The sequence below is a fragment of the Desmodus rotundus genome, chromosome 4, assembly GCF_022682495.2.
Source record: "Desmodus rotundus isolate HL8 chromosome 4, HLdesRot8A.1, whole genome shotgun sequence".
Lineage (NCBI taxonomy): Eukaryota > Metazoa > Chordata > Mammalia > Chiroptera > Phyllostomidae > Desmodus > Desmodus rotundus.
This window is the reverse complement of record NC_071390.1, coordinates 145,143,646-145,171,112: the sequence shown is the minus strand read 5'-3', so window position 1 is coordinate 145,171,112 and position 27,467 is coordinate 145,143,646. Positions and strand designations below refer to the sequence as shown.

At 35.2% G+C, this 27,467-nt stretch overlaps 1 protein-coding gene across 1 annotated transcript in view; it reads right to left on the bottom strand.

Annotated features, from left to right (window-relative positions):
• GPR158 (G protein-coupled receptor 158) overlaps nt 1–27,467 on the bottom strand; it is a 331,316-nt gene that overhangs the window by 10,685 nt on the left and 293,164 nt on the right. The window contains exons 7-8 of the mRNA XM_024575934.3: nt 20,473–20,711; nt 3,391–3,529 (exon numbers count right to left, since the gene is read on the bottom strand). Coding sequence (XP_024431702.1) covers nt 3,391–3,529; nt 20,473–20,711 — 378 coding nt within the window. The remainder of the gene's footprint in view (nt 1–3,390; nt 3,530–20,472; nt 20,712–27,467) is intronic.

The following is a 27,467-nucleotide window of genomic DNA, read 5'->3' as shown; positions in this document are numbered from 1 at the left end:
ATATCTTAAGAAAAATTAGGGTTTTCAGTAGTTTAAAAGGTTCATTTTTAAAAAAGGAGCATTTTAACTTAAAAAAATAGGTTTAAATTTCAGATGCATAGAAATATTTGAAAATTGAGCTTAAGAATAAAAGCAAACTTTTAAGAAATCTGGCATTTACCAAAGGTTTGCTTTATGCTTAGTACTAAAAATAAGAGGAGGATTAACAGACTGAGCAAAACACTCTCTGCATAATTTACCCCTCTAGACTTAATCCTTGTGATTTACATTTATTCAATCTGATAATTTTATAAGAAAGTACATGTGTATATAATATATTCATAATATTTATATATGTATGTATATGTATATATATTCACATATGTATATATGATTTTATATCTTAAGCAGCCAAGAAAAAGTAGGTATGCTATATTGATAGGGAATACCTTTGCTGACGTCAGAAGCCTTATTTAATATTATTTCATTCCAGGGAAAAATTACCAAAATGGATCCTGATTTAAATTATTATTATTTTTTAATTATATTTGAACTATATCAATATTGGAACCAAATATATATAAATTCAGTCCATGTATAAATAAGAAATTGTGCGTCCTTGACTTTATTATTACTGTCTATTACTTGTTCCCTACTCATCCCTCTAAAATCAGTGCTCTGTAGATTTACTTTGTTAAGCTATAATTCCATTCTTGGTTCTTTATGGCCACATATATTAAATTTCCAAAAGAGCGTAGTTAATATACAGTATGGGGCAAAATTAGGCTTACAGTTGTGAGTATGCAAAACAGTTTATTCTTGTATTATTATTTATTAATTATTGTATTATTTTCCATATAAACAACCATAAACTTACTTTTGCCCCACCCTGTGCATGATTCTTTGAAGCCAATATGCCACAATCAAATCAAGTCTGGTCTATATAGAAAGGTAAGTCCGATTTGGAACTTAAAATGTAGGGCTCCTGCTCAGGTTTGTTTAGGTCATCAAAGAAAATACCAAAGCCTTCCAGGGCCGGTCATTCTGCTACCATTGGAAGTCCTCCCTGTTCCAATGATAGTGGGCCCCATAGTTTGGAAGAAAATTGATCTTGTGAGGATGCTATATCTAGTCAACACCAAATCTACTGGGTACAACATGAATAATTCAATCAGAGTTTTGTCTCCATGAACTCAACTCATAGTTTATATGGTTCTTTTTGCTAAGGCTCTGTAGGAAGATTTAAGCAAATTAAGGAAGGTGTTTTCAATGAGTATTTAACATATGTTTCCTATCACCTTGGCCCAGGGTTAAAACAGTATTTTCTGAAGTGTGGCTAAGAATCAGATGTCAGTTGAGGGGTGGGGGGATTCCACAGTCAACTGGGTTTAGAAAAGTCTGGTTAAACAAAGGTAAATAAATCTCCTCTGTCAGAACTTCTCGGTATGCTGGTTTGCATTGTGACATTCCTAAAAGGGAGTTATCAAGTGCAATGTATCATAAATATACACATGCATATAAAAACATCAAAAAGTGATATACTAATATGTTAACAGTGCTTCCCTTTGGGTGGTTGGATTAGAGAGCATCTTTTTCTATCATTTTATGATTTTTTGTAATGACTATTTATTGCCTTATTAAATTTTTTTTTAAAGTTTATTAAAAATCAATTTACCTTACCTACTCCTGAAAGGGTATGGGCCACTTGAGAGTTTAAAATCCATTGAAGAAAACATATTTGATGATGAAAATTGAATAGGGTAAATCAAGGAAGAAAAGGATATAGATTAACTTAGGTAACTGCTTTGAACAGACTTAATTTCTTGGGCAATTCATTTGTTTCTAAGAAATACAGCAGGTAATTCTAGGGCAAATGTGGGAAGCCCTCTGCATGGCATTTACATTCTGACAATAGAAGGCATTTTAACCCATCTATAATAAGCCTTCTTGAATAATTATAACTCTTTAGTTGCTTTGTTAATGTAACACTTAATTTATAAATGGTTTTAGAGAAGAATGCTAGTTAGATCTTGAAACACACATGCTTGTAATTCTGCAAACAAGCCACTGAAATGCAGCTTTTCCTGGGAGGTGGCTCAAGAGAAAAGTAGAGGCTGTGGAGCTCAGGCACCAAGACAGCGTGGTCTCCGGTGTTCACTACATTTTGGACTAGGGATGCCTACTCTCACAGCCGTGACTCTCTAGTCTGTGTAGAACTGAGCAAGCATTCTTCTTCTTGCCTATTTATGATTTTGTATCTTGCTTCCCATCTTTTTTTCCCCTCTTCTACTCTAGAAAGCTCTCCTCTTTCTCTCTTGTGAGAGGACAAGACAAAGCAAGAAGGCAAATTCCCTTGATTCCTGGCCCTTTGATGGAGTTTCCAGGACGGTCATCAGAGATGCCTCTTTTTCTTACTAAAATTTAAAAAATATAGGTTATGCTCTCTAGCATCATGTATTCCTAGCAGTGCAAGATATCATTTTGTGATTATTTACTAAAGTGAAAAATGAAAATTATCCTGCAAAACTTCCACAGATTAACCATCTCCAAACCCCGACTCCCACTATTATTAGTCTCCACTTTCCATTGAAAGTGAAGACAAATATTCGAAGTTTCTACTTACATTCTTAAGTGTGTTCTAACTTTTAATAATGTTGGGAAACTGAATGACATCTTTTTGTTGTTTTTCAAATTATAGTATTCTTTTTTGTTGTTGTTCTCACAAACAACAAAATATGAATCAGGTGAGACTTCCCAGAAGATAAGTCATACCTATTTATCATTTTGTTCACTCATCATAAGCCACCTTCTTCTTCCTTTGAACTCACTGACTAGAGAGATACATGTGACATCAGAAAATGGCAGGCCAGGCCATACAGTCTCCCCACCAAATGTTACTGGTAAAATGTGATGACGACAAAACCCACTGCGCACAGAAATGCAGTCATCAATTTGAAGTGTATTTTGGTTTTGAATTCAGCAGAATTCACACACATATGTGGTCTATCTGAGTACTAGAATTTTGAAAGTATAAATCAGCACATTAAACATGAGTGAAAATGTAGACAATTTATGTCTACTTTATAATGTATGTATGTATTGCTCTATGTCTTCAGAACAAAAAGTATTACATATCACAAATGACATCCAATGCCATCCCCATATGTGGCTTAATATAATACAATAACAGTGAGTTTAACCTTCAAAATAACCACCCATCAGAAGGAACTAAGAACAATAGAGTTAAAAAGAAACACTATATTTATTTGCCATTTCTGAGACAAAGAAATTAATCAACTTATAAAACACCATCCTCCCTAAATCTTCCCATTATGCATCTTACAAATTTTGCTATTTATATTAAGCTATCAGAAAAATAATAGTTATTTATTAGCTCTACGTATCACTTGCCTAATTGTATGGAATATAGCAGAGATGATCAGCTCATTGTGAACAGCTACAGCCATGTAACGCGGCTCATGAAATGCTGATGGGACTGTCCGCACTGCGTAGCAGAGATAAACACCCCACAAGAGGAATAAAAATTCAGCTGTGAGAAGAAAAACAAACAACTTTCTATTAGTTGAAGAAAAAAGGTGAAGAAAAAAGTAAAATCAAGTTCTTTAGCATGCACTTTCTACATGGAAACATAAATTTAGAAAGAGATGCACATAAAATATCATTTGCATATTATATATTCCATATATTTGTTTTTAAATTTTATTCAGTGTATAGAAGATTTTTCAGAGGTATACTTTGTTTTATTATTTTTTTTAAACTGCGTCTCAGGTTTTGTTTTGCTAATACCTGACTTTTTAAAAAAATTATAAGATAATTTTCCACACTGCCAACTGAAGGTTAAGATGATCATAGAGCATCTGGCTCAAAATAAAGTCATCGAAGCAACAAAAGGCTTATAATGTGTCTAAATCCAGCTTCTAGAAATTTAGGTTCTTACGTATTGAGTCTACTACAATACATAAAGATATTCATTGCCGAAAGTGTGAGAAAATAGGTTGCTAAACATTCAGTGCCATGTTTTATAAATGAACCATTATTTCTTCACACATGACAGACATCATCTCTTTAGTGGGTGGACTAAAATTCACAATCATCTTGTTGGCTGGCTCAAGCCAGAAGAGACAAGCACAGCGTAGCAGTTAAGGGTAAGGACTTCAGATTCACACTAGATCTGAGTGGGAATCCCGGCTTAGTCCGAAATTCACTGCATAATCTGAGGCAACTTAACCTCTGTCTGCAGTTTCCTTATCTGGACAATGAGGATAATAAAAGTGTATATTTCATGGGATTATATACTAATGAAATCAAATAATGAATATAAAGCACTTAATATAGTTTCTGTCATATTATGTTAGATAAATAAATAAATTAATTAAAAACCATAAACATGCCCTGGCTGGTTGGTATGGCTCAGTTGGTGGGAGCATCGTCCCATAGACTGAAGGGTCATTGGGTTCAATTCCCCTCTTTCCTTCTTTCCCCCACTTCCTCTTTTACTGAAAGCGATAAAAAAATGTCCTCAGGTGAGGATTAAAAAAAATAAACAACAAACATTAAATGTTAAGTAAATGATTCTTATTGTTTAACACTCATTTGACTTTTTTTCCCAAACTGAAAATTGCTATTTTAACTCATTTTGACCAATAACTGTTACAACCCATTTTTATCTGTTTTCCTGACATGACCTCATTGAAAGATAATATCTAATTAATAAGAAGAAAGCTCTAATTTGGAGGAAACATTTTATCAAATGCATTACCTAGAGGTAACCTACTTATATACTGAAACACTATTTCCATTCTTATGTTTTACCTGCCCAAGTTTTAGCATATTTCTACTAGTATTGCAATAATAGGTAGTACCACAATTATTGAAAATCCCTTAAAAAATAACTGTCAAGAGTTACTATAAAGTCCTGATGTGGTCAGAAGCCAAAGGCAAAAATAAATCTCACTTAAAGGTCTCCTTGGGGCTCTAGGTTTTGCCTCTAGAACACAGGTGTGAAAACCACTACTAAATTTAAGCCAAAACAGGACAGGAAAAGACTCATATTAATATTGTTGCCATTGGCTACTTAGATTCTGGCAAGTCTTCCACTACCGGCCATCTAATTTCCGAATGTGGTGGGATCGACAAAAGAACCATGGAAAAATCTGAGGAGGCTGCTGAGTTCGGGAAGGGCTCCTTCAAGCATGCCTGGGTCTTGGATAAACTGAAAGCTGAATGTGAGCGTGGTAACACCATTGATATCTCCCTGTGGAAATGCGAGACCAGCAAGTATTGTGTGACCATCCTGGATGCCCCAGGACACAGAAACTTTATCAAAAACATGACGACAGACACATCTCAGGCTGACTGTGCTGTACTGTTGCTGCTTGGTGAATTTGAAGCAGGGATCTCCAAGAACGGGCAGGCCTGTGAGCATGCCCTTCTGGCTTACACACTGGGTGTGAGCAGCTGATTGTTGGTATAAGCAAAATGGATCCCACTGAGCCACCCTATAGCCAGAAAAGATACAAGGAAATTGTCAAGGAAGTCAGCATCTACCATAAGAAAATTGGCTACAATCCTGACACTGTAGCATTTGTGCCAGTTACTGGTTGGAATGGTGACAGCATGCTGGAGCCAAGTGCTAACATGCCTTTTTTCAAGGGATGGAAAATCACCCATAAAGATGGCAGTGCCAGTGGAACCTGCTGCTTGATGCTCTGGATTGCATCCTGCCACCAACTCATCCAACTGACAAGCGCCTGCGTCTGCCTCTCCAGATGATTAGCAAATTGGTGGTGTTGGTACTGTTCCTGTGGGCCTAGGGGAGACTGGTGTTCTCAAACCCAGCATGGTGGTCACCTTTGCTCCAGTCAATGAACATTGCAAATGAAGTAAAGTCTGTTGAAATGCACCATGAAGCGTGGAGCAAAGCCCTTCCTGAGGATAATGTCGGCTGCAATGTCAAGAATGTCTGTCAAAGATGTCCATTGTGGCAATGTATCTGGTGACAGAAAAATGACCCACCAATGGAAGTAGCTGGCTTCACAGCTCAGGTGATTATCCCGAACCATCCAAGCCAAATCAGTGCCAGATGGACACCTGTGCCGGGTTGTCACACAGCTCACATTGCTTGCAGATTTGCTGAGCTGGAGATGATTGATCATCCTTCTGGGAAAAAGCTGGAAGATGGCCCAAAGCTTTTGAAATCTGGTGATGCTGCCAATGTTGATATGGTTCCTGGCAAACCCATGTGTTTTGAGAGCTTCTCTGACCATCCTCCTCTGGGCTGCTTTGCTGTTTGTGACATGAGACAGACAGTTGCTGTGGGTGTCATCAGAGCAGTGGACAAGAAGGCAGCTGGAGCTGCAAAGTCACCGAGTCTGCCCAGAAGCTCAGAAGGCTAAATGAATATAATTGCCAATATCTGCCACGCAGTCTTAATCAGTGGTGGAAGAACAGTTTCATAACTGTTTGTCTCAATTGGCCACTTAAGTTTAATAGTAAAGGCTGGTTAATGATTACAATGCATCATTAAAACCTTCAGAAGGAAAGAAGAATATTTTGTGGACCATTTGTGTGTGTGTGTGTGTGGCAATTTTAAAGTACTAGTCTTTCTAAATAACTTTACCAAAAATCTGTCACAGAATTTTGAGACCCACTAAAACAAAGTGTAATGTGAAAAAGAAAAGATCTTCATGATATTTAGTGGAGGTCCCAATTATTCAGTCTGTTAGCCACTGGCCATGTGCTATGAATGTTCTTTCCAGCTGAGCTCTACTGGATCAGGAAATGCTGACATCTTCATGTAAAACTTCCTATTCTAACCCTTGTTATTCTGTCCATAGTACAGCTATTGCATCTTTATCAGTGTTGAAACCACAGAGTCACCTTTCATTGGCACATTTCTACTTTGAGTTATTTTTCTTATGTATCATTCCTCTCAATGCCCAAAATTATAATCCTTGCCTAAGCCCCTATCAGTTCACTCACTTGTTACAACTATTTTTCAACTACTTCCACATCTAAACCTGGCTTCATCCTGTGTTAATCATTTCTCCCTAGTAATGACAGGCTCATTTTTCCAAAACTCCACTTTAATTATATCAGGATTTGTCCAAAATTCTGCAACCCCATTTTGGTTAACTGATTCATATTTCCATTAGAATACTCACTCATACTCACTTAGGATCCTGGAAATAACTCCTGACACAAAAGTAGGACTACGAGGGGTTCCTGCCAGAGCAGGCATATCATCACTTTCAAGACTTTCTTGATGCTCAGGCTTCATGTTATCCACCCACATCACTTGGCCTTTTTTGTGTGTGTGTGCTTTATATTTCTTAGACTCTGACTCCTTGTCTAGTCTCTGACACTCAGGCCAGCCTTTTGTGAGGTACTGCACGCATCTTCAATTAGAAACCTTCAGTGGCTCACTACTATTTTACGAATGCTTGGTTCTGGCATTCTAAGCCCCCATGACTTTATGTTGTAAAAGGTCTATTGGGAAAAAGTCCAATCATTGTTAATATAACAAGAACGGTTTGCATGACATCAGTGTAACCTGGCAGCTAAGGAATGCACATGTGTGAACAATGACGACTTCACTGTAGAGATAGTAGACTCCATTGAGTGAGCATGTGTACTGTGTGGCTGTCGCATTCAAAATGACTGAGCAAGTAGAACAATGAATCTGCATCAAATTTTGTATTAAGCTTGAACAGTCCTCCATGAAAACTATTTGGATGATTCAGAAGGTCGCAGCCATGGGGAACTGGTGATGGGCAGCTTCATCATGACAATGTGCCCGCTCATGAATCATGTCTTGCGCAGAGCTTTTTGGTGAAACATCAAATCACCCAGGAGACTCATCCCCACTAACAGCCCAGATTTGGAGCCCTGAGACTTCTTGCTTTTCCAAAAACTAAAATCACCTTTGAAAGGGAAGAGATTTCAGACTGTAGATGAGATTCAGGAAAAAAAAAACAAAACAAATGGGGCAGCTGATGGCAATTGGGAGAACTGTGTGACATCCCAAGGTGCCTACTTTGAAGGGGACTGAGGCATCACTGTTCTGTGTACAATGTTTCTTGTATCTTGTTTCTTTTTCAATGTCACTATTTTTCACATTACATGGCTGGATATCTTCCAGACAGACCTTGTATATCCAGCTTGATCTCCCCGTACTCCCCTACTTTGATTCTGAGCTGACTAAGGAAGACTCATTGCCCTACAAACACTCCAAATGTCCTTCTTTCTTCTGAGTCTTTGTTCAAACTATTGCTCACACAAGAAATCTCTTCTCACCCACATTTCCATGTCTTAACCAATTTTTTAATATTTGATTAAGGTCCCACATTCATCAAAAGGCCACCTTCATCAAAAGGCCACCTGAGACATTTCTGACTTATATTGAATTTTCCTTCCTCTATGGGGTTTTAACTATACTACACAATGCAGAGAATAATGCCACATAATATGTAATTGGGGGAATATTGTTCATGGAGACTAATAATATTTTTTAGTCATCCTCCCCAACCCCAAATAGTTATGACCTCCTTCAGGGCAAGAATTGAATCTCTCAATTATTTTTTCTGCCTTTGCCCACACATATGACAGTACTGAGCACACATGTATAGGATTTAATACATATTTGTTGAATTGAATGAATAGAAACGATATCAGCTTCATATTGGAAATGTAGTCTTTGTTATCTTGCCATTCCATCTCACACTGAAAGGCCCATTCATGATCTGAAGATCATATTGGCATTATTATTATTAATGGCAACCCTATTTATAGCTAGACCTCTGAACATGTGTATAGTACTGTTTTTGGAACTCAAGAATGGTGAATGCAAAAATATTATGAGGTAACACTAGCAAAAAAAATTGTTGTAATTGAAGGATTCATATGTAGCTCTACTTCCTGCCAATTATTTTACTGCTTTCATATAATGTTATGCTGAAGATTTAAAAAACGGGAAAGTAGTTATCAGGTTAATTAGTGTGCTACAATGGAGAATTATATTTAAAATTATAAAACAAAATAAGATTCCTCATAATAGCTAAGCGGAACATTAAAATCATTTCATTAGCAATATCAAACCACACACTCTAGCTGAAAAACAATTTATGATTCAAAGTACCAATTATACTAAATGTGATATATAAAAGTTGTCTTGGGAAAAAATCAGTTTCATATAATCAACTACAGACTAACACTGCAATTAGTAAAGAAAATATGCAGATGTTACCAAATTTTGCAGTGTTATTACGTGGGAGTTGAAATATGTATTGTTCTCTTGCTTCAGAAAATAATTTCTGGAGTTAAACTATTCTGATGGAAGGCATGAGTATAGTTAAAAAGGGAATTGCATTTATACTTAAAGAGCCAAATAGGACTCTCAGACAACTGAGATATTTTATTTTTAATCTATAAAAGACAACAATTAGTTTAAAATTAACTACCATAGCATGGTAAAAAATTAATATACTGTAATAAAAGCAATCTCAAGCTACCTTTCCAAAGGGCTGGGTCAAGCAAAGAAGTGAGAATGAATATCAGTTCTTTGACATTGAAGATGTCTCAGCTCTGAGATCATAAGACCACCCACAAGGCCTGAGAGAAAAACAACTTCAAATTGCAAATGTCTCTCAAGCTGTGGTGTCCTGCTTTGCCCTGCTGCAAAAACATTTTGTGTTAATAACAACTTACCCTGCTTAGTTCCTTTGAAAATTATCTTTACACGGCAGAAATAAATACATAAATGAAAAAGCTTCCAGTTTTCATTTTCTAAGTGTTGCTTTAATGTTCTTTTCTATTTTTCTCTAAATCCTATCCACTTAGAAAATTCATGGTCAAAGTAAACTTATTATGCTTCTATTGTAATAATATGGTGGGCAGGGGAAAGCTATCACTGAGTATTATAAGATTAGAGACCTCTCAGGGCGTCCCAGGGTCAATGCCAGGGCATCGAGCTGTGTCTTCCAGTGATGTTACTTCCATTTCCTTCTTCCTGTTATTTGCATGTGTATTGTTTGGGAAAGGGGTTGTAATTAGGATTATTTGTTAACATTTTAAAAATGTATTTTAAGCCCTGGCCAGTGTGGTTCAGTTGGATGGAGCGTAATCCTGTGTACCAAAAGGTTGCAGGTTTGATTTCTTGGTAGGACACATGCCTAGGTTGCAGGATTGGTCCTGGGTCACAATGTTTCTCTCTCACATCAGTGTTTCTGTTCCTCTCTCTCCCTCTCTCCCCCCACCTCTAAAATCAATAAGCATGTCCTCAAGTGAGGATAAATAAATACATAAAATTAAAATGCATCTTAAAATTTCAACCTTTTATGGAAGACTGCCAGCATGCACATGATTTACTTCGGCTTGGGCTACATTACTAGAAACTCACCCACTTTTTTTTTTTTTGGAAGGACTAGCTTGAGTAGCTTTAGAATGACTGTAGTGGGGGTTATATTTTTGTTTAATTATATTCCACCTCTGTGGAAAAATATTTTATTTCTGTGAGATATATTTATTTGTGTGATGCTAAAGGGCAAAGAGAAAGAGTAAGTTAATTTGTTTTATATCTTAATTTTTACACTTATAAAATCTTTGAGAGCATTTTGCTGAGTTAGGCTTAGCTTGCGACATTGCTTGACCACTGAGGAAGGATTCATGTGGTCATCACAAATCTTCGGCTGTTCTGTTGGCCAAGGGGTCTCCATGAAAGTCCTTTTAATACAAGGAAAAGAGCTGCCAAAATGTTCTTGACAACTGAGTTGTTCAAGTAACAAAAGAGAGTTTTCTTCTTAATGTTTTCTTCCCTTTAAAATCCTAGGGTTCCACAGGGGAATTAAAACTCATTTAAAAAATGGTAGTCACCACAGATATCTTAATTTCTCTTGCTCCCCGTTCCTCACATGCTGCCCCAAGACAATCTCATTTACTATCAAGTTTCTTGAACTTACAAACGGAAAAATGGTAGTAGAATATAAAATTAAGATACAGATTAGTTTATCCTCTGCCTCTTAGCACGAAGTAGCTACTCTTCAAAGAAACAAAATATTTTTCAGAAGAAGGGGTATATAAGTGACCTGGAAAACAACCCCTTACTTCAATCTTTCTAAAAACTGAAGCAAGACCTTCAAAAAGTGTGTGTGAGTTTTTAACTCTATAGCCCAAGCCAAGGCAACTAAACTGCTAATGGGGTCAGTCTTTTATTCTTTGATTAAAAATTAGAAGTTCATTTAAAAATGCTAACAAGTGATGCAGCATGGATTATGGCATATGGTACATTAACATAAAAGGAGATTGATGTAATGAGCCTAAATAATGAACATTAGTCTAAAGCAGATGGAGAAGTCTAAATCTATTTTCCTCAACACTCATGAAATGGTGCTTGTATCACATTTCACCTGTCATATCTGGCCCAGTCTTCTAGGGTAATTAAGTATTTAAATTCTTAGAAACCATTGCTGTTTCAGAATTTCCTTATATAACTCAGGAAGAGAGTTACTGCATTCTTCTCAGTTCCATCTAAATATCAACATACTGCTAATTAAGGTACTAAACACATTGTCTGTTTTGTGTGTTTAAAATATTTTACCAGGAAGGAGAACAAAAAAGGCCAGCATATCAATGAAGAAGAGAGATGTGAAGGTTTTATTTTCTGTAGTGAAAATATCGCATGTGAAATTCATGGAAGTGAATTAGTGCTTTTGAACATTAGGGTAATCAATGTTGTTATATCCTGAAAGTGTATAAATATTTAAAAATTCCCAGATGGAACGTGAACTCAAGCCTCTCACACCTGTATAATTATTGCTTAGATTTTTCTCTATGTCTTTCTTTTAAACTTGGAGAATAAAATATACGGCAAGGGGTGCCAAGCTCTGACGCGTTTCTGAAACCACAAATACCTCAAGTATTGATGAACTTTTCACAGCCGTGAAGCGATGAGGGGACATCTTAATTTACAAAAAAGTCCTTGTCAGAGAATAGTCATAAGGTCATATAAATGCGGTTGAGAAGAGTTAGGCCAAATCAGTGACAGAGAGATAATAGTGAACAGCAGAAGATAAAGGAAATAAATGGAAACCTGGGTAGAGCTTTTTATATAAATTCTTATGCTAGGTTAGAGAAGAGAGCAAAATAGCTTTAGTCTCAATTTGATCCCTTTTTAATCATCTTGGAATATCATCACCTAACTTCTGGAAGGAACTGAGGAAATATTTCAGTGCTTGCCTAGATCCGCACTTAAGTCTGACAGAGAGTGGCCATGGGAGATTTAGAACGGAAGTCCTAAATGTCCCTGACATTACCACCTATCACTCATTTTCCGCAGCCTTTTTGTTGTTTCTTGTACGCGAGTGAAGAATCTGTCCACTTATTCTAACCTATCCTGCTCCCTGGTCAATATATGCAGTTTGTGTTCTGAGCGTGTAGTCAGAAACTGACTGCTAACCCACTAAATATGCTAACGAGCGAACTCCACTGTATCACCACGTCCACTGCTACATTTCTGTATTCCAAATGTGGAAGCCCTGTATGTAGGAGCCTGCTGGCAATTCTACATGGAGGTGTGCTCTTCCTGAACCTAGAGGTGAAATTATAAAGGTTAATTTGGGCACGAGAAGTTAATTCTACTCACTTATGTGTTTGTACCAACTAATTGTTTTAACTTTTTAATAGGACAAATTTGAATGCTATTGTAAAATATCCTGAACCTGATTACCAATTTACCAACTCAGGTACCTTGATTTAGGGAAAAAAATAACAAACCCTGGTAATTCCACAACCAATAACTTTCAAAATGAATACGACTTGGAATATTTATTTGTTTTCTCTTTTAATTTAGGAGAATGTTTCCTAGTCCCAACCCCTTTATTCTTTACAAAGCTCTATGAGAATAGTAAAATAATAAAAAATTTTAATTGAAAGCAAATTGGTTTTATTCTACTTCAGTATTTATAAATGCACTATACAATATTGAACACATGATAACTGTGATTTGCCATGCCAAGTTTGTACCAGTCTCTTATTCTGACTCTTGGAGAATTCAGAGGTAAAATTTCATAAGAGGGCTGGGTATTGCCAATTTAATTTATATAATTTGCTCCCAAAATACCTCCCCTAATATGAACATACACTTTTACCATTAAAATGAAATTGGGGACAATTGTGTAACTCTTGGATTTTTGGATTCAACATGTTTCCTTATACTAGTCTAATCCACCAATAGAAAATATCACAAGATAAAGGTAGTTGAGCTCATTTTTGATTCTTTCAGCACATGCTTAGCGAGAGCCTACAGCTGACAGATACTTGTTAGGTGTCAGGAATACAGTGTGAACAATGCAGGCAATGTTGCTGAGGAGCACACAGCTCCTGGGTTGGAAGAGGAAAGAGGGCTGAGCAGATGTAAGAATTCTTTCTTTTGCCTTCAGTGAGCTACAAATAACATACTCAACATACTCAGAAAATTTCAAAGTGCTGAGTTATATAATGATGGATAATGTAAGTATGACAGTTAAGTCTCTATAGGATTTCTAGTCTAAACTAGAAATATTCTGGAATATCCAAATTTTGAAATTCTTTTTCTACCAAATAAAAGAAAACCATAAAAAAAGATTACTGTAAACACTTCTCACATTGTCTAATATTCATTTTTCTCCCACAGTTGCAATAATTATATACCTGTTTGTTTTTTATTAGAGCTTACCTTATAATTTTTTACACAGGACAAACAATGAATATGAAAAATTATAGATGGACATAAATAACAATGGAATCCTGAAAGTCATTTTTATTCTCTTTTTTGTGTTTTCAAATATTTTCTTAAAGAAGAAGCTGAGGTGTTTAGAGGCCCAGAGATTTTTCCAAGTTGTTTTCTACATGTTTCTTCCTTCTGTTACTCCTGTGGCAGGAAAATCACTATTCGAGCAGTTTTGGAGCACTAAGCAAAAATAGAGTGGACTCATTCTTTAAAATTTTTTCCCCTATTTCTAACTAGAGTTCTAGTTCAGTGGAAAAATGGTTATGTGTTGCATTCTTTTGAATGATTCTTTATTTGCATTTAAAAATAGACAGTTTTTGACATAGCTGATCCAGAATGCATGTTCATCAATGCATTAACCATCAGTTTTCCTTCTTCTCTTGATTGACTTCTGACATAACTGTAAGCACGCACAGCTTCTGGGCAAAAATTTCCCATAATCTCAAGGTAAAACCTAACTCCTGCCTCTTCACATCCTCTCTCCTACATAGAAGCATTTCTGTTTAGGAAACAGGGAATAATTTAGCTTTCAGTAGAGGTTGCTTTTTGGCTGACTGAATGCATATGAATTTGCTCCTAAATAAGAGCCAGAATATACAAAGTCTAGTGGTAAACATCCTACTTATAGAAATATATATAAAGAGAACTGCAAAGAGGCATATGCTACACATTAGAAAACATTAAGAGCGATTAATGCAGAATATCAAATGCTACATGCTGAACGATCAACAAATGAAGTTGCTCTAGGGTAGTGTGAAAAAAACTACAGCAGCCACATGACTCTAATTTTTCAAGAGAGCCCTAATTTCAAATAGCTGTCCCCATCGTTAAATCACGTGTTTTAATTTTTCTTTAGAGAATTTCGTCACTGTGAGAAAAGCATATTATTGCAACTAGGGTGTTCCTGTAGTTTATGGGGCACAAGCAATGACGGGGAGACAACAAAAACACCACCCTCAACATTCCTCTTACCTCTTGGTCTTTGTAACCTATCACTAGTCTTTTATTTTCTAAGAGGCCCTAATGTTATCATTTAACACCTTTGGGAGTTTTAGTTTAATTCCTGTCACTCAAGTCTTGCTACTTCCATCTCTCTCCTAAAGCTGTGACCTACCAGGGGTGTCCAACCTACAGCCTGTGGGCCGCATGCAGTCCAGTATGGCTGTGAATGCGGCCCACACAAAATTGTAAATTTACTTAAAACATTGTGAGGTTTTTGTGTGATTATGTGTTGTAACGTATTTAATGTATGGCCCAAGACAAGTCGTCTTCTTCCAGTGTGGCGCAGAGATGCCAAAAGGTTGGACACCGCTCATAGATCTTCCTATCATAATTAATCTCTTCTCTTAGCTTCTTGCTAACTCTTTACCTTAACTGAGGCCTTATTATTATCCAAGGAACTACATCCACCGCAGCTTGCTCAAGCTACGGATCCTTATCCACTCTTGTACTACCTACCTCAGGAGCCCCAGGAAAGTGAGCTCAGGGGTCTTCGTGCTATGTCCCCTTCCCTGGCAATCTCCAGAAATATTTAAAAATGCCTACTTTTTCATATTTTCCTCCTGGTTAGTGGAAAAATTGCTACCTAGTAAGCTTTCTCTCTGGAGGAAAGCAGAATTTAGTGGCAGTAAAGTACAATAAAAATAGCCCGTGACACTCAAGAGCTATTGTAGGGGAATAGTTAAATAAGCTAGGAGAGAATGCTGTGGTCAGATGGATTCTTCAATGCATGATTTGGAAAACAAGAAAGTTTCAGATGACAGAAAAGTCATATAACATGGAGAGGTCACTGGAGATGAGAGGTCAGTGTTGGATGAGTCTGGCACAGGAGTTAGTTTAGATAATACATGGGAGAAAAAAATAAGACTGGGTAGGAATATAGGAAGATTTATAGATACGTAGGCAAGAACTGGAAGACACTCCTCTTTGGTGGCTCCTACTTAATTATTCAAGGAGGAATCTTCTAAGAGAAAAGAGAAACATGGGTAGTTTGGAGGTATGAAGACAAGATTCAAGACAATACTTGAAATAACCATTCTGATGCTGTTCTAGTGGTTGATCAGGGAAACAGAAAGGGTGTCATGAAAGGCACAGAGCACAACTGAAATAAGTGATCATTATATCCTATTAAGTTCATTCGATCACTTCTTCGGAGTCAGCAGTTCTATACTTCAGAGTAACATCAGAATCATCTGGAGGGCCTGTTACACAGAGATTGTTGGGAGCAACTCCCTTGGAGTGTCTGATTGAGGAATTCTGGAAACTGGCCCAAGAATGTGCATTTCTAGCAAATTGTCAGTGATGCTCCTGTTGCTGCTGATTCTGAAACCACACTTCGAGAACCATTGCTCTACGTCTTTCTCTGTTCTAATGAGTCCAAACCCCAAGCCCCTAAATTTGGTAGCATAATATATTAACTTAATATATATAATTATATATAATTTATTAATATATAAAGTGAATATAGTATACTCACTATATATATATTCTAAAAGCAATCTAGATTGAACTTCCTGATTTATCACACCACTTTCCTTGTTCTCTGAATTCCTATTACAGGATTTACAAGACTCACAACAACCAAGCATTCGTCATTATTCACAATGTATTCCAACACAATCCTCTTTTCTAGTTAGGTGTTTCCTTCATGGTTCATACAATTGCGACCCACTTCCACCACCATACCTATGAAAGGGAATGTTCTCTACACCCCTTTACAATAATCTAAATCAATGATTTTCAACTCGTGTGCTGCAAGAATTTAAAAAAAATGCCTTTACTTCCCTTGCCTTTGGGTCAAATTCATAAAATATTCTCTACAGTCAAGATCTGTAAGTTTAGTCCCTATGTTTTCTTCTATGTAATTTATGATTTCAGATCTTGTATTTAAGTCTTTGATTCATTTTGAATTAATTTTTTGCACATGGGGACAAACTGTAATCTAGTTTAATTCTTAGCATGTGGCTTTCCAATTTTCCTAGAACCATTTATTGAAGGGGCTTTCTTTTCTTCATTGTGTGTTTTTGGGTCCTTTGTCAAAATTATTTGCCCATATACATGTGGTTCTATTTCTGGGCTCTCAGTTCTGTTCCATTGGTCAGTGTGTCTGTTTTTCTGCCAACAACATGCTGTTTTGATGATTGTAGCATGTAGTATAGTTTGAAGTCAGGTAGTAGGGTACCTCCAGCTTTATTCTTTATTCTCAGGATTGCCTTTGCTATTCTGGGTCTTTTGTGGTTCCGTACAAATCTGATGATTTTTTTTGTTTTATTTCTTTAAAAAATGACATTCGGATTTTGATTGGGATAGCATTAAATCTGTATATTGCTTTGGGTAATATGGCCATTTTAACTATGTTGATTCTTCCAGTCCATGAACGCAGAATATCTTTCCATTTTATTGTGTCTTTTTCAATCTCTTAATAATGCTTTGTAGTTTTCACTATATAGATCCTTTACAACCTTTGCTAAGTTTATTATTAGGTATTTAATTCTATTGATTGCAATAGCAAAAGAAAATTTTTTCATTTCTTTTTCTGAAGTTTCATTGTGAGTATATAGGAAAGCAGTGGATTTTTGTACATTGATTTTTATATGCTGCAACTTTACTGTATTTCTTTATTGTTTCTAATAGTTTTATTGGTGATGTCTTTAGAGTTTTCTATATACAGAATCATGTCATCTGCAAAAATGACACTTTTACTTCTTCCTTCCCAATTTGGATGCCTTTTATTTCTTTCTCTTGTCTGACTGCTCTGACAAGGACTTCCAGAGCTATGTTGAGTAAGAGTGGTGAGAGCGGGCATCCTGGTCTTGCTCCTAGTTTTAGAGGAAATGCTTCAGTACTTCACCACTGAGTACGATAAAGGTCACGTATAACCTTTATTATGTTGAGGAACTTTCCTTCTCTCCCCATTTTACTGAGTGTTTTAATGATAAATGAGTGGGACTATATCAAACAAAAAAGCTTCTGCACAGCAAAAGAAACCGACAACAAAACAAAGAGGCAACCAACTGAATGGGAGATGATATTTGAAAACAACAGCTCCAACAACTTGTTAGTATCCAAAATATATGAAAAACCCATATGACTCAATACCAAACAAACAACCCAATTAAAAATTGGGCAGAGGACCTGAACAGGCATCTCTCCCAAGAAGACATGCAAAGGGCCAACAGATATATGAAAAGATAAAAGAAGATGGATAAAGAAGATGTGCTACATTTAGACAATGGAATATTACTCAGCCATAGGAAAGATGAAATTCTGCTTCGTGACAACATGGATAAACCTTGAGAATATTATGCTAAGCAAAATAAGTCAGTCAGAAAAAGCTAAGAACCATATTATTGCCCTTATATGTGAATTATAAAGCTGAAACTCATAGACATAGGCGACAGTATGGTGGTTACCAGAGAGAAGGGAGTGGGGTTAGTAAAGGGTAAAGGGGGCCAAACATATGGTGACAGAAAATGACTTGACTTTGGGTGTCAGGCACACGACACAATATGCAGACCATGCATCATAGAAATATGTACTGAAACTGATATAATCCTGTTACCAGTGTCACATAAATAAATAAATAAATAAATAAATAGATAAAGCAACACTTAACTATTTAGTCAGGGGCACTGACCTCTTTTTCCTTAGATTGTCAAATAAAAAATGACAACAGCCAACACAACAATAGCTCTCTGGTGTGAGTGAATCAATATTAAACATAATTTTTGTCAGACAGGCTAAATATATATTTTTCGGTGTGCCACAGATTTTTAGTGGTTAGTTTATGTGTGCCATGAGATAAAGAAAGGTTGAAATTCACAGATCTAAATATCACTCATGGCTCCAAGAACTTCTCTTTTATACAGATTCCTGGGTTCTGCTGTTTTCCTTTATTGAAATTCTATTGTCCCAAGAGTCTTTATCACACAATTTTGTTTTTTAATAATTTTAATGATTCTCATTTATCTACATAAAGCAATATTAAGTTAATTGATAGAAATAAGGCTTTTATACATTTTACATTTCCTGCAAAGTGTTCAACATGTTACTAGACATATTATAGGCACTCAGTAGATCTTGTTTATTGCATGAAATTCTCACATTATATGAAGAAATTTTATACAAAATTAATTGTAGATTACTATAAGTTATATATTTCTATTTATTTCTACATGAAATCACAGATGTGATCTTCTACAGAATGTAAAATAAAATTTTAAAAGGCCTTGTATACATCTCAAAACTAGTGTGTATAAAATGCAAAAAACACTAGGTCAATAGGCCATGCTTTCTGCTTGTTTATTCCCTACCCAATGATACCTCATCATGTATTTTCATTATTACATTCTTTGTAAAACAGAAAAGAAATATAGTGGGCTTTTCTTCATAGTAATACAGGGAAATGATTTTTCCTAGTTTAGCTAATTTGGATTGAAGAATGTCAAATAATGTTAGAGGTTTCTATTGAGTAGAGATTTTATATCTATATAATTTGTTTAATTTTAATATCCAGACTAAAGTCAGAATCAGAGTTGCTTCTTACCTTAGTTCTATGCTCTGTCTTCTGCTATATATATTGGTATCCATTGATATGAATCTACTGATATCTTCTTTGATGATTGGCTTTATATAGTGTCATTATTACTATTCCCTGTGTTACTTTATTCTTATAGATATCGGCCTATAGGATTCTTAAACTATCTTGCCCAGAAAAATATTATTCTGGTTAAATTATAAACTAAATATACATTTTACTAGCTTCTAGAAAAATATTAAATGTGAATATTCAACCAACAGTTGCCAAATATGGGGAAAGAGAAAATAGCAATTAGACTCATGTGTGTATTTTTGACATATGCCAAATAAAATTAAGATTTGTCCTATGACTTACTAAGGGGAATGACAACAAAATGATAAAAGGTTTGTTTTCATTCCTTTTTTTGGTATCTTTGGAGGCTTAGCTTAAAACAGCCTACTATCAGCAACACAAAAATTCCTATGGGTTTTTCTTCTTCATTTTTCAAAAAACTGAGGTGTCAGAAAAATAATCTATATTTTTGGGCCAAGACATTATGTGGCTCTTCCACATTCTCCAGCTCTCAGCCACATAACTCTTACCACTTCCAAGTAGCCTGGCTTTTTTGTGTGTATGCCACTGCACCTCCAGATAATTCCTAATAAGTTATCTTCAGAGGAAGACAGATTACTTAGAGTTTTTGCAGAGAAAATGTCTACACAAAGAGTGCCCTCGGTACCAAGTCAGATATGTCACAGGACCAAAACCACATAAAAAAATACCACCATGTTCCCTTTTTTCTCCCAGCTAAAGAAATAACTCAAGAGAATCACTACCGTTAACACATTTGTTAACACACTGTTAACAAATGGAAACACATTGATAAGATGGAAAACAGAAAGTCTTTCTATACACAGAAGTTGCCTTTTTTAACTGCATGTCTACTTCCTGATTTATTTGACTACATTTTCACAACAAAGCTAAATACCTTTGAAAAAGAATGGAAACTTTCAGAAAAAGTTTTCATTCCACATATAATTACTGTCCTTTTCATAATATTGTCTTACCAAAACCATATTAGGTGAAATTCCTTTAGGCTTTGTGAAAAGATTTGACAAGTTTTCTTAAAGAGTCTATTTTAATGTAACTGGAAAATAGACAAAACAATCACACAAAACAAGTGATCACATACCAACTGCTGTCATGTAATCCCAGCGTTCAATGAGGCACATATTGAAGATGAGGTGATCAGATGTTTGCCCTTGGCCAATAAGAGAAATCTGCCTCTCCAAATTCTGGCAAACAGATGAAGTCCAGCCAACAAGAAACCAAAATACTACCAGGAGTATTACTGCCAGCATCCTCATAACCCGTCCACCAGTCATATATGGAATCCGCTGGGCTGTTCGTGAGAGAAACACTTTCAAAACCCTGGAAAAGCAAAACATCAAAATGTTAAAGAAAATCTAAAAATCAATAAAATTCTAAAATATCTTATTTTTCTAGGTAAAGTTTAAACCCACCAAAATCTACTTATGCAGAGTTTTTTTTTATTGTTGTTCAAGTACATTTGTCTCTGTTTTCCCCCAGCACCGCCCCCCTCCGGCCCACCCATCCCCCGCCTCCCACCCTTGAATCCACCCCCTTTGGCTTTGTCCATGAGCAGAATTTTACCGTGAAGAAAACCAGAAACAGTATTGCTTTTATTTTCATTTAGCTTCATTATGCTTTATCTCCCAATAGAACAAATATCCTACATTATACATCAGTGATTAAATAGATTTGTATAGAATGAAATTCTTTGAATATGTCTTAATATTTCAAGAAAAATTCTCAGGACTATAGAAAGATCCATAGGCAGCATTACTCAACCAGGGTTTCTGAAGTATCAAAAAATAGTCCTGAAAATGACTAGTTGTATTTTATAATATTACATTGTCAAAAACTTCTTGGATCAGTTAATTTCTTTACAGTAAACTGTTGTAAATGGTATTCCCTGAAAATCATCTTATATGACCCCCTCAATAGTCATTTGATTACATTACCAAAATAAAAATGAAATAAGTGGGGCATTTAAATGTTAGGGTAATTGAATAAGAGTACTGCATTAGGAAAGAGGGTTGGGATGGCCTATAAGAAATGTAGTAATTTTTAAAGTTTTTGGTTATTTTCTTATATATATGACTCAAATGCCAGGGTTGAGATGAATTAGATAATACTAAGAACTGTTCTGTCTCTAAATACTGTGATAAGGTGAAATTTAACCTTCCTATAGTGATCCATCCACCCACCCTTTCCTTAATTGCACCTTCAGAATATTCTTAGCTGATTTAACTCCTACTTTCATTCTCATACTTTGTATTACAAAATTGTTACTTGAATAAACAGCCATGAATGACTTATAACACTCTGAGGGTATCTTTAATCAATTTCCAAAAAGCAAAAATGAATTAATTTCCCTAACTTTTCTATTCCTTACTCCATCTCATTCTTTTAACATTTTATGAAATATTCATACTAATTCTTCATAAAAATAATTATAAATCTAGAAATGAAACAAATACACCTGAAATAGTCCAGATGTATTATGCTATTTTTCTCTATATGTAGACCTTGGATAGCTCTCTTTGAATTAACACAACACCTCCAGTGAAGAAAATTATTTTCTAGCAGATTCTTATTTACCCCTCACCCCATATCTTTAACTCCATTTTCCTTCAGCTAACACAGAGGATGACATTATTTAATTCTAAATAAAACACACCCTCAATTTTTCTGTGGAATGATGTCAGAAAGACATAAGTATCAAATAAGAACAATCTAACAATAGCCAGGGCGGGGGTGGGGGGTGGGGGAGGGGACAGTGGGTAGAGGGGATTACAGGAACTACTATAAAGGACACATGGACAAAACCAAGGGGGAGGGTGGAGAGGGGGGAGGGAGGTGGGTTCACCTGGGGTGGGGTGGAGGGATGGGGAGAAAAGGCATACAACTGTAATTGAATAACAATAAAAAAAAATTTAATAAAGTGATCAAAACCGAAAAAAAAAAAAAGAAACACTTTTAATATCTTACAGGTACACTCACTAATTAATGAGTTAAATAAAAACTTAGTTCATTAAAAAAAAAAAAAAGAGTGCAATGGAAGATCTCTTTACTCTCCATTGAACTAGCTCTGGAGATTAACAGTTACTCTCCACTCCCCGTGCACACGTAGTGAGCACTGCCAGGCTGGTGGTGAGGGTGCCGCCTCTCTCTCTAGTGTGCTTCAAACACCTCTGCTCCAACCAGTGCAATTGCTACTTCTCAAGAAGCAGTTGTATTTGTCCCCAAATTATGCCAATTGCTATCATCTTATTTTATTATAATAATATAGTTACATTATGTCACATAATGTAACTGTCATAAATAAAATGATTATCAGGATAAAACAAAGGGATACTTATTTATATAAAATCTATATTGATTTTTTGATAAGATTCCATAATGGTAAGTCACTAAAACAAGCTGTTAATGTAGGGAAAAGTGAGTAAATTTTAATATATTGGCGTGGTCAATAAACTTAAAAACTAGACAGACTTCAAAAAAAACCTCTTTAGAGTCTCAATACTATTTGAAGAACAAGCATTGTGAACAGCACGTAATACACTGTGGTGATTTATGCTAGAAAGGAATGATATGCTCCGAACATCAGATTCATAGTCAAAGAAGAGGCCTTATTTCAGAGAATATTGGTGAATGATTGTTTGTATGTTTTAAACTGCAGTGCCTATACACTTCTTCACTTTCCTTCTGCTTTAAATATCATGTTAATTGACCAATTACTAACCTCATAAAAAGGCTTCTATTATCAGCAAGTCAAAAAATTCAAAGAACTCTATGTTAGAAATGAGAGAAATTTCTTGGAAAATTAATATTTTGCCAGTGCCAGTCTTATTTTTTGTAGGATAAGCTTTCAGCCACTATGTGCACATAACTGTTTCTGGTTGTACCTGGATGAATTCTGAACGTTGGATGACCAGAACCTCAAAAGATGGAATCTGACCCATTTGTTTGGTCTTCAATATTTTGGTGGGGGCAGAAAAGAGAGAATTTTTTCACATTCTAGCCTGACTCATTTTGAATATGTGAAGTATAATTGGAATGAACAAACATTTATACAGTGACAACCATATGCTAGGTATCATGCTGGGCAACACAGGAGCATAAGTTAGTGTTCTTGTCTTCTAGAGCTTACAATTTAACCAGAAATAAGTGTGCAAACATATAAAACAGCATATATTATATGTTGCATATAGCTAGCAAGCCTAGTAAACTAACAGAGTAGATGTTATTTATCTGGGCCTTGACGAACACCAATAAATAAAACCAGAGGAAAGTGAATAAGACACAGGGAGATGTTTTAGTTGAAGGGAAATCACATAACAACGTAAAAAGCAAGGAATTTTAAGTTGTCACTGAGGGATAGTGGTTGGAACTGTTTGACAGAAAAGAAGTTTTCTCCTCAACCCACAGGAGCTACTAGGGATCTTTCGTTATTCCAAGGGGTTTTCATCAGGTTGAGAGCCACTCACTGCTTCAGCTTTCTTTCCATGGCCAAGATGGGGGAAATCATTTATTTTACTGATACTTGAAGATTTTCACTGTCCACATTGAAACTCTAAACCTGAAAGACAACTAATAGTGGATTTTAAAAATAACTTAAAGATATTTCTTTAAAATACTTTAAAGTGTTTCTTAACCTGATGAGTTTATCTTTTGCAGAGGAAATCCATATGATCCAGTTTGCTGATCTTTCAGTAAAGAAATTCCACTCCCAAATTATCGGACATTTTTATTTCCCCTGATGACCCTTTGGGTAATTATTGTAAAGTCTGAGATTTCAAGTTTGTCACAGCCCCCATAATCTCATTTCCAGAGAGGAACAATCAAAGCAAAATCCTCATGAGCTCCTGTAATACTGATTTTACTAGTTTTCAAAAATTAGGAAGCACAATAACACAATTCTGCACTTTGATCTAAGTATTTCAGGATATTGATTTTGTAAAATGGAATAAGATGCATTTTTGTAACATTGCCTTAAATAAAATGAGAAAATTTTGTTATATCTTTAAAAAATTAGCTCTTGTTAGTTTATGTGGGCTCACTCCCTAGAAACCAAGTTCTAAAAATGAAATCTTTAGGCATGTCTTGATATGAAATACAGCTGTATAAAACATAATTATTAAACTTATATAGATGATTTTTTCTACTACTTTTTTCATAGATTTTTATGCTACCATCTGTTCAGAAGTTTTCACTATTTCTGAAGGATAACTAACATATACAAGAAGATGGCAATAAATTCTCAGAACTTTATACAAAAAGATATATTTAAAGTATATAGTCAATTCTCATTATTAGTAGTAGATAAATTCATAGAAATGATGTTGAAATGATTTTTAAAAAAGGGGCAATGAGGAATTGGCTGTCACTATATTGTCTGCCTCTGTTTTCACTTTCTACACATCTGATTTAGGCTCATAAAACTCCACTGTAAGAACTTGTACTTAGGTTATCAATTACCTTCTACAAATATAGTATCTAATTGATACCGGTACTCTTTGTTTTACTTGATCACCCTCCAGCTTTTGGCATGGCTTCAGCCATGTGCTTGATTTTATCATATTGTCTTGATTTTCTTCCTACTCTTCTGACAGTTTGAGTCTCTATTGCAGATTCCTCTTCCTCAGTCTTCTCCTTAAATGGCAGAAGGAGTAACCTCCTCCATGTAGCCATCTTCTATTCTCGCTCTACACACTGCACTCAGGAAGCCTCACCTACTCCCATTGCACCTCCTAACTTTTAATTTTGTTGATGGCTTGCTTTGTTGTGTAGAATCTTTTTAGTCTGATGTAGTTCCACTTGTTTATTTTTGCTTTTGTTGCCTTTGTTTTTGGAGTCAGATCCAAAAAATCATTGCCAAGACTAATGTTAAGGAGCTTACTGCCTACTTTTTCTCCTAAACATTTTATAGTTTCAGGTCATACATTCAAGTCTTTACTCCATCATGCGTTAATTTTTGTTTATTGGGTAAGATAGTGGTCTAGTTTCATTCTTTTGCATGTGGCTGTTCAGTTTTCCCAACACCATTTATTGAAAAGACTATATTTTCCCCACTTATATTCTTGTCTCCTTTTTCACAATGGATTGACCATAAGTACACAGGCTTATATCTGGATATCCTATTCCATTCTCTGTGGGTCTGTTTTTATGCCAATGCCACACTATTTTGATTACAATAGTTTTGTAGTACACTTTGAAATCAGAGAGTGTGATGCTTGTAGCTTTGTTCTTTTTTTTCTTAAGATTGCTTTGTCTATTCAGGGTCTTTTCTGGTTCTATACAAATGTTAAGGTTTTTCTACTGTGAAAAATGCCATTAAAATTTCAGTAGGAATTGCACTGAATCTGTACATTACTTTAGGTGATATGGATATTTTAGCAATATTAATTCTTTTAATCTATAAGCACAGAATATCTTTCCACACGTTTCGGTCTTCTTAAATTTCTTTCATCAGTGTCTTATACTTTTCAGTGTAGCTTCTTTGTTAAATTTATTTCTAGGTTTTTTAAAAATGTAATTGTAAATGTGATTATCTTCTTAATTTTTATTTCTGATAGTTTGTTATTAGTATATAAAATCTGAACATATTTTTATACATTAATTTTGTATCCTAAAACTTTACTGAATTTATTTATCCATTCTAATACTAATATTTTTGTGGAGTCTTTAGGTTTTTAAAAAATATATAATATCATGTCATCTGCAAATTAGTGACAGTTTTACTTCCTCCTTTCCAGTTTGGATGCCTTTTCTTTGTTTGTCTTGCTTAATTGCTCTGGCTAGGACTTCCAATACTATGTTGAACAAAAGAGGTTAAAGAAGGCATCCTGGTATTTTTTCTAATCTCATAAGAAAAAGTTTCAGCTTTTTAACAGTGAGTATGTTATTAGCTGTGGCCTTGTCATCATATTTTATTACATTGAGGTATGTTCCCTATATCCATTTTGTTGAGAGTTTTTATCATATACAAATGTTGGATTTTGACAAATGATTCTTGGTATCTTTCAGATGATCATATGATATTTGACCTTTATTTGTCAATTTCTTGATATTATCTTTTGATGCACAAGTTTTTCAATTTCATGAAGTCCAATACATCTACTTTTCCTTTTGTTGCTCATGTTTTTGTTATCTCTCCAAGACTATGAATATTTTTACTTCGTTTCCAAGAATTTTATAGTTTTAGCTCTCACATTTAAGTCTTTGATGAATTTGGAATTAATTTTGTATATGGTATACAGTAGGGGGTCAGTCATTATTTTGCCTGAGGATATCTGGCATTGATCTAGATGTCTCCCCCATGCTTACTATCACAGTGTCTTTATTGCTGAACCTTTGAAGTAAGTATTAAAATCAGAAAGTATGACTCCAACTTTGTTCTTCTTATCCAAGGTTATTGTTAAGGGTATTGGGCCCTTTGCATTTCCATATGAACTTTAAAACCAGTTTGTCAGTTTTTGTAAAAAAGGCAGCAGGGATGGATTTTAATAGGGATTAGACTGCATCAGTTTGAGGAGTATTGCAATTTTAAAACACTCAGTATTCCAAACCATGAACAAAGGATGTCTTTCTATCTATTTAGTTCTTCTTTAATTTTATTCAATAATGTTTTGTAGTCTTCAGAGTACCTGTTTAGCAGTTGTTTTTAATCTTATTCTTACATATTTTATTTTTGTTATTATAAGTGAAATTCTCCTTTAATTTGAGTTTCTTTTTGTTGCTAATGTATAGAAACACAACTGAATTTTGTATAGTAATCTTGTATACACCAACATTGCTAAATTTGTTTACTAGTTCTGTTAGTTTTTTGGTGGATGCTTTAAAATTTTCTCAATAGAAGGTCATGCAATCTGCAACTAGTTTTACTTTTTCTTTCCATTTGCATATCTTTCATTTCTTTTGGGGCCTTACTTGCTCAAGTGAACATTTCTAGGACAATGTTGAATAGAAGCAGGAATAAGGCCAACATTTTAATCTTATTCTTAAACATAGTAGAGCTCATTCTTTAAGCATGATATCAGCTATGGGTTTTCCTAGACAATTTTTATCTTGATGAGAAAGTGCCCCTCCATTCCTAGATTA